The following is an 18032-nucleotide window of genomic DNA, read 5'->3' as shown; positions in this document are numbered from 1 at the left end:
AAGGAATTGAGACTTCTAAATTCTTCACAATTTCCATGAACTTTCCAAGTTGATCATCAAATTTGGGCTTGGCTTGACGACTTGGAAAAGGAAGTCTAATCACAATGGGCTCCTTCTCTTTGGCCTTGTCTTCATTTTTCTTTGAACTTTCTTCTTTTGATGATTCTCCATCTTTGGAGTTTTGCACAATTTCTTCCTTTTCACTAGCTTCCACAACTTCATCCTCAACTTGCTTCTTCGGTGCTTCATACCTTGTACCACTTCTCAAGTGAATGGCACTAACCGTTTCATGTCTAGGGGGATTACTTTGAGGTGGTAATTGCCCCTTTTGTCTTTGTGAGCTTGAAGATGCTAGTTGAGTCAATTGTGTTTCCAACATCTTGGTGTGAGCTAGAATGTTATTGATGGTGGTTTCTTTTGCTTGGCTATCTTTTTGCATTTGGGTGAAAAATTCTTGTTGATTCTTTTGCATTTGGAGGACCGCTTTTTGGACATCAAAACCTTGGTCATTTTGGTGATTGTATGGATTTTGATTTTGGTAACCTTGGTTTTGATTGTAAAAGGGTCTTTGATTTTGGTTTCTCATGGGTGGTGGAGTGTATGTTGTTTGAGGGTTTTGAACATTTTGGCTTTTGTATGAGAGATTTGGATGGAACTTGGTGTTTTCATTGTAAAAATTTGAATAAGGGGTACAACTTTTATATGCTTGGAAAGCATTAACTTGTTCGGTTGTTCCCCTACACTCACTTGGGTCATGACCCAAAGTTCCACAATTCTCACATATCCCACTTGGGATTGATGAGGATGCCGTCATGGCATTGACATGATGCTTCGATGATTTTGAGTTCTCCTCAAGTCTAGCCATAGCTTGTTCAAACTTCAAGTTGATTGTATCGATATGGGAGCTTAGTTGGGCACCTAATTGAGTAACGGCGTCCACTTCATACTTTCCTCCTCTAGTAGCCTTGCGAGGCCTACTATATTGTGAATTGTGGATTGCCATCTCTTCAATTTTGCTCCAAGTTTGGTTGTCATCAACCTCGGTGAACATCCCATTCGATCCCATATTGAGAATGTTCCTAGAATCTTCATATAAACCATTCCAAAATTGTTGTACCAAAAACCATTCGCTAAGTCCATGGTGAGGACATGAGCGACAAATTCCCTTGAACCGCTCCCAAGCTTCATACAAAGACTCTTCATCCCTTTGCTTAAAACCCGTAATTTGAGCTCTTAGCATGTTGGTCTTTTCCAGTGGGTAGAATTTTTTGTAGAAAGCTAGAGCCAACTTCTTCCAAGAATCTATTCCAAGGGTGGCCTTATCAAGTCCCTTCAACCATTGCTTTGCGGTGCCGATTAAGGAAAAAGGAAATAAGACCCATTTAATTTGGTCTTGAGTCACGCCCGTTTGGGAGATAGCATCACAATAATCGCAAAAGGTTTCCATATGAGAATGAGGATCCTCACTAGGCATCCCCCCAAATTGGCTCCTCTCAACTAGTTGGATGAAGGCGGACTTGGCAATAAAATTTCCGGTGAGATGTTGCAGTGTAGGAGTACCATTCGGTAGATTCTCCTCGGTGGGTACGGAGTGTGACGAGAATTTTGGCATTGTAGGTGGATTTTGTGGGGTATTGTGTAATGGGTTTTCTTCTCCCTCTATTGCGAAAGGATTGACAAACTCACTAGTGGGTTGAACAACTTCACCAACACCTCTCAAATTCCTCCTAACAAGTCTCCTATTGTTCGTCAAGGTTCTTTCGATTTCACGGTCAAAAGGTAACAAATCACTTTGTAACCTTCTAGACATGCAAAATATCAAACAACTCAAAAACAATTAGAACAAACCTTGAGGAGTTTTACTTCCTCAAGGTGAAGAAAGACACAACTAATAACAATAAAAAGGGGTGTCTAAGGGGTGTCACAAATTGGGTTGATGTAGAAGGTTACTAAACTAGAATAACAATGAAAATAAACAAGCAAGATGAATAAAAAGGGGTGTAAACAATTGATTAAAGGCACTAGGGTGTCATGGGATCATAGGGGAATCATGGGATATGATCATACAAACATGTTCTCAAATTATAAGCAAACAATTATTGTTGTGATGGATTGAGTTGGGTTATATCTTACAATCCTAGGAAAGTTTGGGTCCCGGAGCCGAATCGATTAGATTGTACAACACCTACAAGTCGACTTAATCTTCCCTACTCAACAACATGCATGGTCTAATGAGACTCGAGTTGGGTTATGTCTTACAAGTCTCATTGAAAAGATAGGAGATGATAGTAAATGCAAGGATTCATAGGCTTAGCATTTCATCAAATATAACATGTGCATGAGTTGAGATCAAAACAAGCAAGCAAATAAAACATGAAAGCATATTAATTTAAGCATGAATCATTCCCCATGTTGGTTTCCCCTAATCACCCATTAACCCTAGCTAAGAGACTACTCACTCATTATCATGTTGATCATGCTAGCAAGGTTGTCAATCATACCAACAATATGAAACATGATGAATAAATGAAAGTAATTAACAATGATTAAAAAGAGGTTAAGAGATTATACCTACTAATGATTCCAATAATAAAGCAAGAATAATAGAAGTACTTGAATGCTAGATTGAGAGGTTGTCAATCTCCCAATAATAACCCAAATAATCTTCAATTACCCAAATTAAAGGATGAACAAAAGAGAGATTAAAGAAATAAAACTTGGATTAAAACTTGATTAATACTTGATTAGAATATTGAAGAGAGATTTGATTGATATTAACTACACTAATTATTGATAAAAAGAACATGCTCCTCTAATTAGCCTAATGGGGTATTTATAGTGAAAATTAGGGAGGATGCATTAGGGTTAACTAAGGGCTAAACTAGTAATTACACTTTTTAAGTTGAGCAAGGAGGACCCGGTATTTTTCGAGAGAAGGGCTTCTCTTTTCGTAGCTTGAAGAAGACAATCCGTCTTTGTGAAGAAATCCGGGCGGAATAAGGTCGGGACGGCCGGATTTGGCCGGTGGAATCCGAGCGGATTCGGGAATCCGGTCGGATTGTTGAGGGGAATCCGAGCGGATTCGGCACGGGGACGCTCGGATTATGCGAGAGGCGGACGGGCGGATTGTTGACAATCCGCTCGGATTGTCGTCAAAGATAGTAACTTCTTCTTTTCTTCCCTTTTCTTCATAAATTCCTTGGGGATTTCCTTGGGGACTCAAGGATCTTTCCTCAACATTGCTCTTCTACTATGATATGTACAAAGGCCTTCTAATCTTGTCTCTCCTTGATGCTTGGTCATTGAATTCGATCAATTTAGTCTCGTTTTGCCATGAAAATGCAAGATTCTTACTCCTTTCCTACCAAGGGATCAAAATCTCAAAGAATATGCAAAACAAAGAACTAAAGATAAGAAATGACCCAAATAAGCACTAAAAAGCATGGAAACAAGGCTAATTCGGGGGCTAAATATGCGCCAATTATGGTCACATCAATAATTTACGAGAAGACCCGGGCCAATCCGTGTAAAAAAACACGAAATGACTCAGGCCCAATCGTGTAAGAAACATGTCCAAACCCAGGCCACGTGCAATCAACAAGTCACGGCCCAGGTTTTTGTGCAAAAACACGATCCGGCCCAGGTTTTTCGTGCAATCCACACGAATGGGCCGGCGTGGTCGTGAATCTCACACGAATGGGCCAAATCGCGTTTTCTAGATTTTTTTCGTTCATTCAATAAAAAAACGCATCAAATCCCTAGTTTTTGGCTCTAATCGTGTGATTTATTAGCTAACCTAAGTCACTCTATAAACTAATCTATACTAAATTAATAAATTTAAAAAGATTACAAAAAAAATAAAAATATATAACAAGCATACCTTTTGTTGTTGTTGTTCTTCTTCTTCTTCTTCTTCACCCGCTTTTTTTTTGTTATTGTTGAGTTTTAAACGGTTTTTCAAGTTTGATTTTGTATTACAAATTTTAATTTGGAAAAAATAGAGAAACAAAGAGAACGGTGGGTGGGTGGGTTTCTTGTTTTTTTTACGGATCTTTTTAAAAAAAATCGATTTTTTTTTTGGATTTTTTCAAGTGGATTTGATTTGTTAATTTTTGAAGCGGGTTTTTAAATTTTGAAGTCGGAATACGAGAATGATAAAACAAAAAGGCGGTAGTGAATAAAAGAGTTAGGGGCAATATGGTAATATGTTAGGGGCGGAATGAGTAAAACTATGGGCGGAATACAGCAAACCCCTTGGAAATTATAATATTAAGTGTGAAGAATCACATCTAGGCCTCCCACATCGGAGAAATAAAGAAGAGCTTATAACCCAAGGGGCTACTCCACCCATTGCATATTGGTTTTGGGATGGAACATCCTTGGACTTGTAAAGTGGACACTTTCTCCTTCTCGGTGGGCGCGGCCCAGGCCAATATGCGATACTAACATAGTATCAAAGCCCAAGGTTTAGTCCTAGGTTATGACGCGAAGAAGGGTCCGAAAAGCGACGATATTCCCGTCCGACTAAAAACTGGGTCACTATTTAGCGGGTCCGAAAAGCGATGACAGTCCCGCCCGACGAAACAAGTTCGAAAAAAAATGAATGGCGTTCCTGTCGATCGATCGAAAAGGAGATCTTACATGTGAGGGGGGCGTGTGAAAAATCACGTGTAGGTCTCCCACATTGGAGAAATAAAGAAGAGTGATCTAACTTATAACCCAAGGGGTTACTCCATCCATTGTCAATTGGTTTTGGGATGAAACCTTTTTGGACTTGTAAAGTGGACACTCTCTCTTTCTCGGTGGGCGCGGCCCAGGCTCATATGCGATACTAACATTAAGTGCAAGAATAGTTGAGTCGTGGAATGGATAACAAATATTAGATGTAATGAACGCTAATTATTTGAAGATTATGCCTTAAAATGGTTATATGGGAGTTTTTGATCTTTTAATGAGAAGCTTTACATTTTCCAAAAAAAAAAAAAAAATTAAAAATTTTATCAATTTAAAAATAAAACTTATAATTACGATCAAGAGTCAGTCAGCCATACAAACTCAATTAATTTTAGTTTTAGGACATTGTATCAAATTCTGCTTAGTAATTTTAATGATTGGAGCCACAGGTTACATAAGTAATTTTATCGGTTGCATCTAAGTATAAGGCGTTGTTTGGTAAATGGCATATTGACCAATTTTTAGCATATTCAAGGGTTTTTAGCATATTTGGTCAATCAATATGCTAATTTTAGTGTTTGGTAAACAGCATATTTGGGGTCAATATGTTGTTTTACAATATGCCGCTTACCCCCATCATATTGTTAGCATATTGTAAAATAGGAAATATTTCGCCATTTTACAAAGAAAACTAACAATCTACTAATCGTAATCTGCCAATTACCAAACAGTCAAATTAATTCTGCTAATTATAATATGCTAGTCAAACTTTCTGATAAAATCTTCATTTATAATCTGCTTTTGCAATCTGCTTATGTGAAATTAATCCGCTGTTTACCAAACATGGCCTAAATCCAGTATACAAAAATTAAAAAAATTATAAGCAGCAAAAAATCCATACAAATAATTAAGGGTTTTTCACGGGTAACCCCGTGTTTCTTGAATTCTCGTAGTACCCCTACGTTTTTTAAAATATCAGTGGTACCCCTAAACTTAGTAAAATGATCTAAAAATACCCAAATTACTAAAAATCACGTTTTTAATCAATTAAATTTTATAATGAAAATATGGTTACGATTGAGTTAACAATGTTTATGTTAATGACATGGCAAATTATTGCCAAAAAATCAATAAAAAATGTACTATAAATTAGTCATTTTAAAGAGGCGGATTAGAGCATTTTGGGTATTTTAAAATATTTTCATTAAGTTTAGGGGTATCACTGATATTTTTGAAAAGCGAGAAGTAGCTCGTAGAATCCGGCCGAATAAATACATGGGTACCATGTAGAAAAACCCAATAATTAACTTAACAGCATGAAGGATGGCAAGACTACCCGGCAAAATTGACCCAATCGAATGACCCGACACGACGCCCGAACTCAAGACCCGAGCTTGACTGAATCCGAATTAACCCGACCCGAATTCTTATTGTTGCAAACGGATTATTATTCATGAATAATTAGATAATAGTTAAACTAAAAATAACTCGAACCCGAAATAACCCAACCCAACCCAAAACAAGTAAATCCAGAATTCACCCGATCCGAACGACCCCACCCAGTCGACCGTTTGCCGGGCATCATAAATTTAGTTGGGCGGTATATAAACAAGGGTAAATTGATAACTTATACCTCCAATAACACGAGTTTTCAAAACTTATACCTAAGATAACTTTTTTTCAAAAGTTATACCTAAAATCATGTTTTCTTACAATCTTAACACCAAATCTGAGAAAACGAAATAAATTGACTGTTTTGCCCTTATTAACTTAAACATTAGTCCTCTCCCACCCTATTAACTCACACATCCACAATCACAATCACCATCACAAATCACAAATCACCTCCTTTGCACTTGCACCACCACTAGTGCCGCCACCGCCGCCCCACAACTGTCCACATGCCAGCCCCCTCTTATTAACACCCCGACGAACCTATCGAACACCCATAACCATCTTCGTCCCAAACCGTCTACTTTTTTCATCCTCTCAAAAGAAGTCTACTATCACTCGCACAACAAACCCACAAATAATGAAAAACCATTGAATCAATCGCAAAATCAAACCATTAATTAGTATCAATAATTCTAACCAATTTCCTCAAAGCTTTTCTATCAACATTAAAACCATTTAAAATGAGAATCAAAACACGAAGAAGAAACAAGATTAGCATTAAACCCAATTTTCTTTTTTTTTTGGCTGATTTGTAGTATTCCAGTGCATATACACAGTAATTGGGAAGAAAAATCAGTTTTTTGATGATTTTGTGAAGAGGTAATTGGGAAATTGCATGTTTTATACTTCCTCCATTTTTTTAAGTTTGCCCCATTTCATTAAAATATACCTCACATTTCATTATTTTATGGGGCAAACTTAGACAAATGGAGGGAGTAACATTTAAAAGTGTTGATTGATTGCAAATAGGAGATTGTAAAATGGGTGTCGGTAAATAGAGGGTTTAACCGTTGAAAATGATGACAAAATTACAGCAATTGATTCTTGATAGTCACCATTATTGACAATCCAATCTCTATATTGCAGTGCCTTGTCAAAAAAAAAGAACAATATTCATAGATTGTTTGGATTAAAAAGGAGTGGGAGTGGCAGAAGGAGGAGTTGTCGGTAGGACGTTCTGAGGGCGGCGACGCGTTGACGCGACCTTGGTGATAATGTTGATGGGGGAGGAGATCGTCTGTCTTGATGGTGGTGGGATGGATATATGTGGTGGAGGGGAGTTTAATTGGTTAATTTGGGGAAGAAAGATGGATGAGTTAATTAACAAGGGTAAAATGGTCTATTTATGTCGTTTTTAAAAATATGGTATTAAATTTGGAAGAAAATTAGATTTTAGGTATAAGTTTTGGAAAAAAATTATCTTAGGTATAAGTTTTGAAAAACCGTGTTATAATAGGTATAAGTTATCAATTTACCCTATAAACAATCCACAACTTATTTGTTTAGTTTTCCCTGATTTGTTGGCTAGCAAATTTGGGCCTATTTACCTTGCGTTTTGTCAACAGAGCTCGACAAGAATTGGACACAACTTCGTCTATCAGCATGGGCTTTAGACGTATTTCAGAACCGATCAAGTTCTCTCAACTCAATAGTCAATACACTGGGAAGAAAATTTATAGCTGATCAAAAGCGGGCATGCGACACGGGTCGGATCGAACTGCTATAAAAATATTCGGCGGGCCTTATTTCATATCCCGAGTCCGTTAAGCGGGCCAGTTTCCATTGTCCATACCCGCACACTTCAAGAAATCGGGCCGGCCGCAGGCCCAACTAAAATCAAACACAAAAATTAGTGTTTCTATTAAAATACGAGTTATTATCGCTACATCCTGCAAACACTTAACAATTGTATTAAAACGTTTACAATTAATAAAATAAACTAATATTCAAAAGATAAGTTTACTAGATTTTGGAAAAAAATACAAGTTTGGCAATATTCTCGTAGAAACATCAAAAGTTCATTTTTGCCCTAGTCTTTGTGCAGCATTGTTGGCGGTTACATACACTCTCGTGTAGATACTTGAAAGGTACTAATTTTATACGACAATCTTGGTACCAATGTAGCATGTCCATTCTCGGCAAATTTTTATACGGCAAGTGTAAATAACTAAATACCGACAATCTCCCACTTATATGCAAGGCATAAGTATTCATTTTCGCTATCTAATTGATTTTGAGTGGACAAATTGTTAATGAAAAGCGAGAAAATGCTAAAGGACTAAGGGTTTGAGACTTTTGTGAGGTTACTTTTAATATAGGTCCCTGTGAGTGCATTTCAAAAGCAATTTTGTTTAGTCCAACCCCGTCCATTTATTCTAGTGGGCCTAGTTTTCTTGTCCATTACTCGTTTATTTTTGTATTTTTCGTGTCTAAAAACGGGCCAGGCCACACTTGATCAGCTATAGGAAGAATCTACTATAAGACCCAACGATTACAAGATAAACCAAATTATGCTACAAGATCCCCAAATTTAGAATAAGACCATTTTAGACCGGGCCAAAACGAGAATAGCCCAAACATATTTTAATTGTATACTCCCCCGTCCAGCCATTTGTTTACCTTTGGTTTTGGCACAAAGATTCAAGAGAAGGGAGTGGACCATTTGTGGAGTCATTGAATGACAAGTGGACAATAGGCTATGTGGAATTGTGGATGATCAACTTACCCTTTAAAAACATTTCCAATATAGAAAGGTAAACAAATGAATAAGGCACTCAAATATGAAATAGATAAACAAATGACCAAAACTGAGAGAGTATAATTTATTTTAATAACTCAGACATTTTATAATGAATATTGACATTTAAATATGCAAGTAATAATAAAATATTATCCATCTTAGATGAATTTCCAGACCTAGGTTATTACTCGCCTGCAAGTGTCGGATATAGTTGTGTTCACAAAATTTGCAAAAGTGAAGCCAAAGTAAAAAGTGTCGAAACAGAATAGGGTCTTACAATCACCTGAGATTTACATAGCTATATCAAGACTTCAGACTTTAGTTGGGCCTAATCACACCTTCACATTCGCAGCAGCTTGTTTGATCTGATCAATAGTAAAGACTCCAAACATGTCGTCGTCTCTGACTGCATTAATGACTGCGACTGCAAGGTCATCCACGCTAACCGGAGGTGCCAGTATTAAGTCTGATCCCGGAAGAGAGTTTAAGGGTCGGGTCAAGTTCTCCGTAGCCTTTAAAAATTTTTCCAGTGGTTCGCCTACCAGATCGAGGGGAATCTCAAAGCTATCCACCCTTCTTTTCCCATATATGAATCCAGGCCTTAGGACTACACCTGAGCATATTTCGAGACACCAAACAGATGTAAGCATAGTTATTCAACAAGAGAAGAATGGAAAACTTAATTATCCTCAAAGGGAAGGAAAGAAAATGGCAACTATGGAATGTGAAGAAATTAAAGGATCTACAACCATCAAAATCCTGGAGGAAAAGATAATTTCCATGTAGCACATATATCATAACTTCTGTACTTATCCAGTGATTTAATTTGAGGGGAAGTTTATGCTAACAGAACATTCATAAGACATCCTATTTCTCATTTATTATGCACTCCAACCGCGACACAACTCACGAAGTTAATTGACTATTAATTTCTTTAAATATAAGTAGAGATAGAGATACAACGCATCTTACAACGGAAGTTTCTTTGAGTAATCTGGAAACTACTTCTTTGTATTAAACACAGTAGTAAGGTTGCCTACACTGATCCCCTTAACCCGGCCACACGCCTACAGGGAGAGCCATTACTTTCATTTATCAACTTGTTTGTAATATTTCATGGTAATTGCTTTTTCATGTACATGTTTTACTTAATCATGTACATATTTCCAAAGTTTTCCATAAAATAACCTTCCATTAAAACTTAATCAAATTAGTCCAAATTCTTCAATTATGTATTTTAATTCACATATGAAACAAGTAATAATCTGTTTTCATGATTACTTGTATTCATTAGAATTTTTACAACTAGGGCTTGATGGAAAATGGGTGATGGTGGAAAGGTGGTCAGCATGGTGAGTATCTGTCCAAATCCATTTCATGAATTACAAATTCAGATCTAATCGTATACTTCATAAGAAAATAGAACTTAAATCCACTCAAGTAACATCAAATACAGTATATGATCATCCCTACTCATATGTCATAACTCCAAAGTAGCAGCTTGTTTGCTAGTTGCTCGAGGCTCAATTCATCACCAATAAGGCAATAAGCACTAGTAAATTCAGTTGGATAATATGACGGCTCTAAAGCAAGGCCACAACATAAACAGGCTAAATGTTACTCCCAAGGCGGGCAGTGCGGGAAGGGGTCGGCAATGAGGGGGCAGGGGTGGGGTACAAAACATGTACATGAAAGAGTAACACCCTATTTGATTTATCCAAACAAGTATTTGTATGTCATAGATGTCAGTCAAAGTTTGCCCGCAAAAGTCAAATGGGGACTATAAATGAGGTTAAGGGAGAATATAATTGATTGACGTGACTATCATGAAGATCATCTCATTGAAGTTTTTGTGAACTGGAACAACAAGTCTTGTACGAAACAATTTTACCCAAGAGTGCCAAAAATGTAATATAAGTGAAAGGAACTGGCGGGACACAGAAATATTTGCATATTACCTGAATTAGGGTATTTAGAAAGAACCTCTGCTTCAGCTTTCCTCTTTCCAGTAAAGTATCCAGACTCGAGCAAGAAGGATGGCAAATTGTAATCATGAACTGAGATCAAGATAAACTTGGGGACTCCTGCATATTGACATAAGAGTAAGGAAAATATTATCAATCAAGAAATAATATTAAGAAACATTCGAGTTTATAAGCTACTGTGACTGTGCTTCTATTTCAATTCTTACACCATGCATAAAACTTGAGTATTTCTAAGCGGATTCACTCAATATTTTCTACATCCCCTGAGGTACTCTCAATTAGTAAGGCACAGGAACAATATCTATAAATGTCATACACTAGAGTTCGTAATGCTAATGAAATGCTATAATGTAACCTTCCGTTTTCAACTATTTTTCACCATAGTTATAGAGCGAATGCAAGAGGAAGACTCAAGATAATTGTCTAGACGTGTTACAGGAATGGGTCCCTACTCCCTATTGTGTTGCAGCAAGCTTCAAAAATTGCCTTCATTTCGTAGCGACTTGTGGCTCTTTGATCAACTTTGGCTGCAATATTGATGCTGAAACCAATAGGGCAACAAAATTTCTAGCTGCCAATTACATAAATTACATGCGCAGAACAAATAAATTTTTGCCTTCCATCTAAATAACAGGGTGACTTTCCTATTAATTATCTCACCCTCCATGTCATCTTACATAATCTGTGTGTTACTTCTCTAGTGGCATACTAGAATATTACAGACTGATACCTCCATTTCTGCTTTATTTTTTACCTCCACTTAAGTTTTGCTTGCGGCCAATAAAACCACAACCTAACTTGCATGAGATTCAAGAACCGAAGCTATTGGTACTCCCCGAGGGGACACCATTTGATTATTATGTAAATCTTTAAGAATACCACCCCGATCTGTTACATATTGCCCTAGAACCACTCTCAGCACAAGAAGGATCACTTAATCATACCAACAATTATTATACTCCCTCCGTACCACACCAAAGGTAACACTTATTATAAACGGACGTACCAGCGTACGACACCAAAGGTAACATTCCTTATTTCGCCCACAACATTACCAAGTTATCCTTATACTCATTTGATATTTACACAAAATGTCATTACATACCCCACCTACCAACCCACAATTACGTACCCCACCTATTTTTTACATTTTTTCTTAAATACTCCAATTTCCCCTACGTTACCTTTGGTGTGGTACGAAGGGAGTAATTATTATGGTCAGTTGGTCAGGATAGCGAAGAACTTCGTTCTATTTTCATTCTTGTTTCTTAGATCCGAAAAATTGGATATCTGATCTGAAAGATAGTTCGGAATGGATATTCGAATCACGAAATTTTCGGAAAGCGGATCAGATACGGATATCGGTTTTGAAATTTTGGATATCTGATATCAGGTCCAAAACTCAGTCGATTTTCAAATTTTTGTAGCGGTTGGCCCAGTAAATGTATACACACACTTTTGGTGTTGTTGGGCAGTTGGGCTTGGCCCATAAGGGGAAATTAGAACCCGTGTCTTTCATGACCTAAAATCAAATTGAACGTCAAAATTTTCGCCGTGCCAACCCCTTGTTTTCTTCTCATTCTCCAATATATACCCACGTGCTCAACTCTTTCCGTCAATCACCCATGCCTTCTTAAACCTCCTCACTTTGAAAAATTATACAAATTTCACACCTTTTCAGAAATAAACAACTGTTAATGTCGACTATGGAGGCTTGATGATTACAGGGAAAAACTAGTAAGAAGGATGAGGGATATGATTTAGCAGATCACACGAATAAGGTAGATGATGGCGACGGTCTAGATCGGATCAAAATTACAGATGTGCTCCTTGTTGATTGATTAAGTCGGAGAAAAGAGGGAATTTCATCACAGTGTGGTTTTTAGCTTCACTTTAGCCAAAGTTGGGAATTTATGAGAGATTTGAAAGGGTATCGAAAATCAAAAGATGTAAAATAAGGAGTGGATTACAAATGGAACATCCCTACATCCCATTAGAATGAATATGCACAAATCAGTTTTTTTTTTACCTAAATTTTTTGGCCTTTTGTTATATATCGGAGCAGTAATTTAACAATTTGCGCATCAAGTGAACCGGATTGGATATCGGATTTCCTGATATCCGATCGTTATTTTCCAATACCAAAAATTGGATATCTGACTCAGATTGGATTTCGGATAATCAGGCCTAGTAAATATATACACTTAATTAAGAATGAATATTACTTCAATAATTAAAGACCATTTTCTCATGGAAACTCCAAGATAGATAAAAATTACTCACCATAATCTTTTGCTGCATTTACTGCCACAACATTAGCCTCACCATTAATCCTCTTCATTTGCTCCTCGTTTCCAAAACCACCAAGAGTGGAAACAACAGCGGTCGCCCCAGCAAGGACTTCATCCCAGTTAGCATAGAAAACATCCCCTGATTACCAAAAACGATTTTAAGTTACCAGAGTAAGTCAATGCCTAGACCAAATAGACGTATAGTCGGTAACTTAATGGAGAATAGGATGACATGTTTCCAAACAGCTAACATATAATATAGTACTTTCAGATGTTTTTAGCTATCAAGTGTGCCCTCAAGACAAAATGTTCAACAAGTGGTGTGGAGACATGTACACCATAAGCACTTGAAGTCAAAAGCTAAGGGGCTTAATGTTTATCTTCAAATTGTCAAATTTGAGATGGCTTGTTTTGACATCCCTCTTGGTGTTTAGGGTTGCGGTTGTTTTGACTTTTTAAATCACACCTGATTGTTATGTCCTTCAAACCTATTTTGGTAATAAATTCCCTCACCTAAAATAAATGTTCTGATCACATATGAAGATACTTTACAATGATTATTGGTAGAAAGATATTAATAAGTGTATAGTTCTATACATCAAAATGAACTACATCAATCAACCAGCAAAGGGCGTGAGCAAGAGGTGACAAGTACCTGGTATCCAGGAAACCTGATCAACCCAAGATTCTGAGAAACGAGGGCGTCCTGACCTGAATATTTCATTAAATTTGTAAGAAAACCAATCCTTGGAATGAATTAAAGAAGCGACTCCTTAATAAAAAAGCTATTTTTTATATGACTAGACAACATGAAACACCTACCAAAGAGCTCTTTAATAAGCACAAACTGAACTAAAAAGCAAAAGTGGATTCCCTAATATGCTCAAGGGGAACTTCGTATAACTTAATGGTAATCCTCGCATGCAAAAGCCATGAACTATGCAACATGAGCTGAAAGAATAGGCATGAACTATACCTGCTTAGACTTACAGCCTCTATGCCATTAGATATGGCCGCCTTACATATTGCTGAACCAACAAAACCACTGCCTCCCAAGACAACTAGCTACCAAAAAAAAGCGGGTCCCAAAAAAGTTGATGTTTAGCAACAGATAAAACCTAAATAAAGAGAGAAGCAAACCCGCTTCTTGTTCGTACCTTTTCGGTTATAACATTAGCCGTAACATCTATTGTAGCAGATCTAGAGTCATCTAAGTTTGCTCCCCCATAAGTACACTTCACATGACAACTTTTGTTCCTGCAGTTACGGATGAAATGACATAACATTACAAGTTAATCATGTGTCTAAGCTCCTCTGTTAAAAGCCCTAGAAATTCACATGGAGCACGAGTATAGAACGAAGTTCAGAATCCATAACTGCTCCTATCATCAACACTGCAATATGAAAGTTGCGGAAATGCATTTGTCACTTTTTGGTTCCCCGAGAGTATAAGATTTAGGGAAAAAAAACCAGGCGAGGCACAGCAGGATAGATTAAGTATGTTTAAGAAAGACAAGTGAAGTTCCAATTTGGAAGTCACCGTTCCCAATATTTGCTAAAGACAAAGTCACTAGTAGTGACTTACAAACGCTTATTATAGGCCTTTCCTTTCGGATTCAAGAGCTTCATTTACATTATTTCTCTCAACAGTAAGAAAACTAAAAACTGCGGAGTATTAGTTTCAGTAGAGGAAATTAATGATTTGGGGGCCCTGTGTGGAAGTCAAAATTCAGGCTTCGGAAATAAATTAAATTTTAAAATAATCAACCTTATAAATATGTACTCCATACATGATTTTAGCTCAAGCTTCTCCTTACTTAAATGTAAGACATCCTTCACCAGTATACCAAAATGGAACATCTGATAGTTGATACTCACATGCAAAAACTAGATATAACGAAACTTGCACATAATTGTGGCCCCTAACATCCTGAGCTTGTTCTAAGAACCTAATGGAACATCCTTTGAGAAACTATGTAAAAAAATGATGTTTGGCAGATCAAAAAAAATTTCCCCTCAGTAATATCAGTCATGCCTAGTACAGCGAAATGACAAGAAGAATCAACCCTTGTAATAGAAACTATACTGCCGAATCTCCTCCCATCAAAAATGTTGTAACAGAAGCAAGAAAGAACAAATAAAGAATAATAAAGACAAAACGCACAGATTTATTTATTCAACGTCCACAGGGCAGAAGGGAGAGAGTTTTATTGATATGTGAGGAGTTTTCAGATTACAATTCAGACGGTATGATAAGCATGACTGCTAGGTAGAGGCTTAGAGAGTTTATATAGTACTCCCTCCGTCCCGGTCATTTGTTGTCCTTTGATTTTGGCACAAAGACCAAGGAAAGGGGAGGGAGCCAATTACTAAATGACAAGTGGAATGAATTGAGTGTGAATGATCAAATTACTCATCAAATTCATTCTTAAAGTAGAAAGGACAACAAATGACTGAGACACCTTAAAATGGAAAAGGACAACAAATGACCGGGACAGAGGAGTACTCTCTAAGACCTAATACAGAATGACCTAATAAAGGCACATGACAGACCTAGCCCAATAACAGATACAGATCCCGCATAGTCGTTCGAATCGGCGACTAACAGAATCAAGGCACAAACCCAACAAAAAATTACTCCGTATCAGTTATTCTTCTCATCAACAAAAACCCAGTGTGCAGTGGTTCAACTAGACGGGGCTAGCCCGGGAAGTTGTCCCCTTGTTTTTTTATAAACCATAGTTAAACTTTTGATATTTTTTCTTCTACGTGGCTTATTAGTTCACCTCTAAAATTTTCAATCTATATTTTCAGCAATTAACTTCAAATCCGGTTCCGCCACTACAATAACCATAAAATTCCAGAGCATGAATTACCACAGTCCAGTAACTACATACTCCTTCATACACTTATCAATTAACAAAAGAAAAGCTGCCCACTTAAAACTAAGACGAATACAAAGACAACAACATTACCCCAGTGCCTCAATGGCTCCCACAAATTGCGGGGTACGGGGGTTGGATGTACGACCCCTGTGTTAGTAACACAAAGAGGCTGTTTCCGCAAATTTGAGCACTACCCAATAAATAAATAATAATAAATTCAACACACCAATCAATACCATATACTGTACATAATAAAGAAGAAGACAAAATCAAGGGAATTTAAACAGCAATTGTATAAGGTTAATGAAAGAGAGAATACCTGGAGTGAAGAGGGAAAGCAGGAGAAGAGAGGATAGAAGGGAAGTGGGTTTTAGTGTTGATAATTGAAGTGGAACAACAAATGGATGATACTGATATTATTGATGACATTCCTTCTTCTGATAATGGAGAAACAAATGGAGCAACACACAAATTCAATTGACTTGAGTATAGGGAATTCCAGGAATTTAAGGGACACAAATTAGACGAGTTTCAAGTTCAAGCAAGCCTCTCAATTTGTAATTGATAATTTTAGCATATTCAGGCCTCAAATATTGCATTTCTCAAAGGAAAAATTTAGAGCTGTTCACGCCTTCACGGGGAATATCTAATAACCCGACCCAACCGGCCCTTATTTTTAGGGGGCTTGAACACAAAATTTTCTAAAAAATGGGTTGTGGGCTAGACAAGCCTGGCGCAATTAAGTAAATAGGCTAGACATGGACACGAGCTTTTCCAAACGGCCCAACCTGCCCGGCCCACTAAAAATATAAGATATTAAATTTTCAATTTATTTGTATATATTAATTGTTTTAAATAATAATTTTTTTTAATTAAAGAAAATAAAAACATATTTTTATTTAATAAAGTCGAACCTAAGCCGTTGTTTTTCCAAATACCTCCATGCTAATTAAAATTTGATTGCCTTGCCAATAGACTCATATATTCAAAACAACACTAATTACCGTGTATTACAAGTTACAATAATGTATACATCCAATCTTTACCTCTACCTGTATATGTATTCATTCACTATCTATATATATTATACACCTAATTTCAAATTTTAAATCAAGGTATGAGATATAAAAAGTAGTTTAAATTGAAGTCATTCTATACCGAATACGTAATTAACAATTAAACTTTAGTGTTACGGCCCATTATCCCATGGGCCGCCCGATTTTTGACAAAAGGGCGGGTAAGGGCAAGGATAATTGGCCCATAATTCTGACCCGGTCCGCCCACTATAGTCTTAAAGGGCAACTTTTTTCTTCACGGCTTGGCCCATATCAGGCCCAAGCCCGCATTTAAACAGCTCTAGAAAAATTAGAGTAACCATCAACCCCACTTTTCTTGAATTTTTATTAACTAGTTGTTGCACCGCGTTCTATCGGGCGCGGTGCTCCAATTTGGTGAAATGTTAGGCGGAATTCAGTTGAGATTAATGTATGGCCCGACTTAGGCGCAGACTACTTGAGAATAAAGATGCGTTGAAGTAATAAAATACTTGTAATTAAAGGCAAACAACATGATGCAACATGCCAACAACAGTGTGGTATGATTTGGGAATACCCATAAGTAACACGTGATTTATACGGGAAAGCAAAATGTAAAAGTGTTTATAGCGGGATCAAAAGGCATGGGTGCTCCCAAGACACTAACGTTGTGACTTGTGATAACGTGCTTGAAGTGGGAATTATACAAAAGTATTGTTTAGTTACTACGAACCAAAGGAAACTAAAGATTAGCATAGTAGTTCATAATATACATGTGACCTACATAGAGTTAATGGTCAATGGGGTGGTTGTGGGTATGCTGTTCTAATCATAGGGTAGTGTATATGCCAGTTGATGTATCCGGAGCAGGTGTTTTCTCGACTCCTATTCGAGTTTAGTGGTTCAGTGGACAGGGCATCTCTTTGTCTGTTAGAGTCTGTGATCTATCTTTGATCTGAATAGGTGTC

General features: G+C 37.1%; 1 protein-coding gene and 1 non-coding gene across 2 annotated transcripts; one reads left to right on the top strand and one right to left on the bottom strand.

The window, feature by feature from the left end:
* Window positions 1-1133: 1133 nt before the first annotated feature.
* Window positions 1134-1240, top strand: LOC141589160 (small nucleolar RNA R71). The gene has a single exon (XR_012520109.1). It is a non-coding gene; the product is annotated as a small nucleolar RNA R71 (small nucleolar RNA).
* Window positions 1241-9094: 7854 nt separating this feature from the next.
* On the bottom strand, window positions 9095-16618 carry LOC141587127 (uncharacterized protein At1g32220, chloroplastic). The gene is made up of 7 exons (XM_074408562.1): window positions 16350-16618; window positions 14303-14402; window positions 14122-14210; window positions 13801-13856; window positions 13138-13284; window positions 10828-10953; window positions 9095-9482 (listed from the first exon to the last, which is right to left on the bottom strand). Exons 1-7 carry the CDS (start codon window positions 16457-16459, stop codon window positions 9202-9204), a joined length of 909 nt encoding a protein of 302 aa, XP_074264663.1. The 5' UTR covers window positions 16460-16618; the 3' UTR covers window positions 9095-9201.
* Window positions 16619-18032: the final 1414 nt, after the last annotated feature.

The sequence above is a fragment of the Silene latifolia genome, chromosome 6 (assembly GCF_048544455.1).
Source record: "Silene latifolia isolate original U9 population chromosome 6, ASM4854445v1, whole genome shotgun sequence".
NCBI classification, from domain to species: Eukaryota; Viridiplantae; Streptophyta; class Magnoliopsida; order Caryophyllales; family Caryophyllaceae; genus Silene; species Silene latifolia.
Note: the sequence above shows the minus strand (reverse complement) of the source record. Positions and strands in the feature narration are given on the sequence as shown.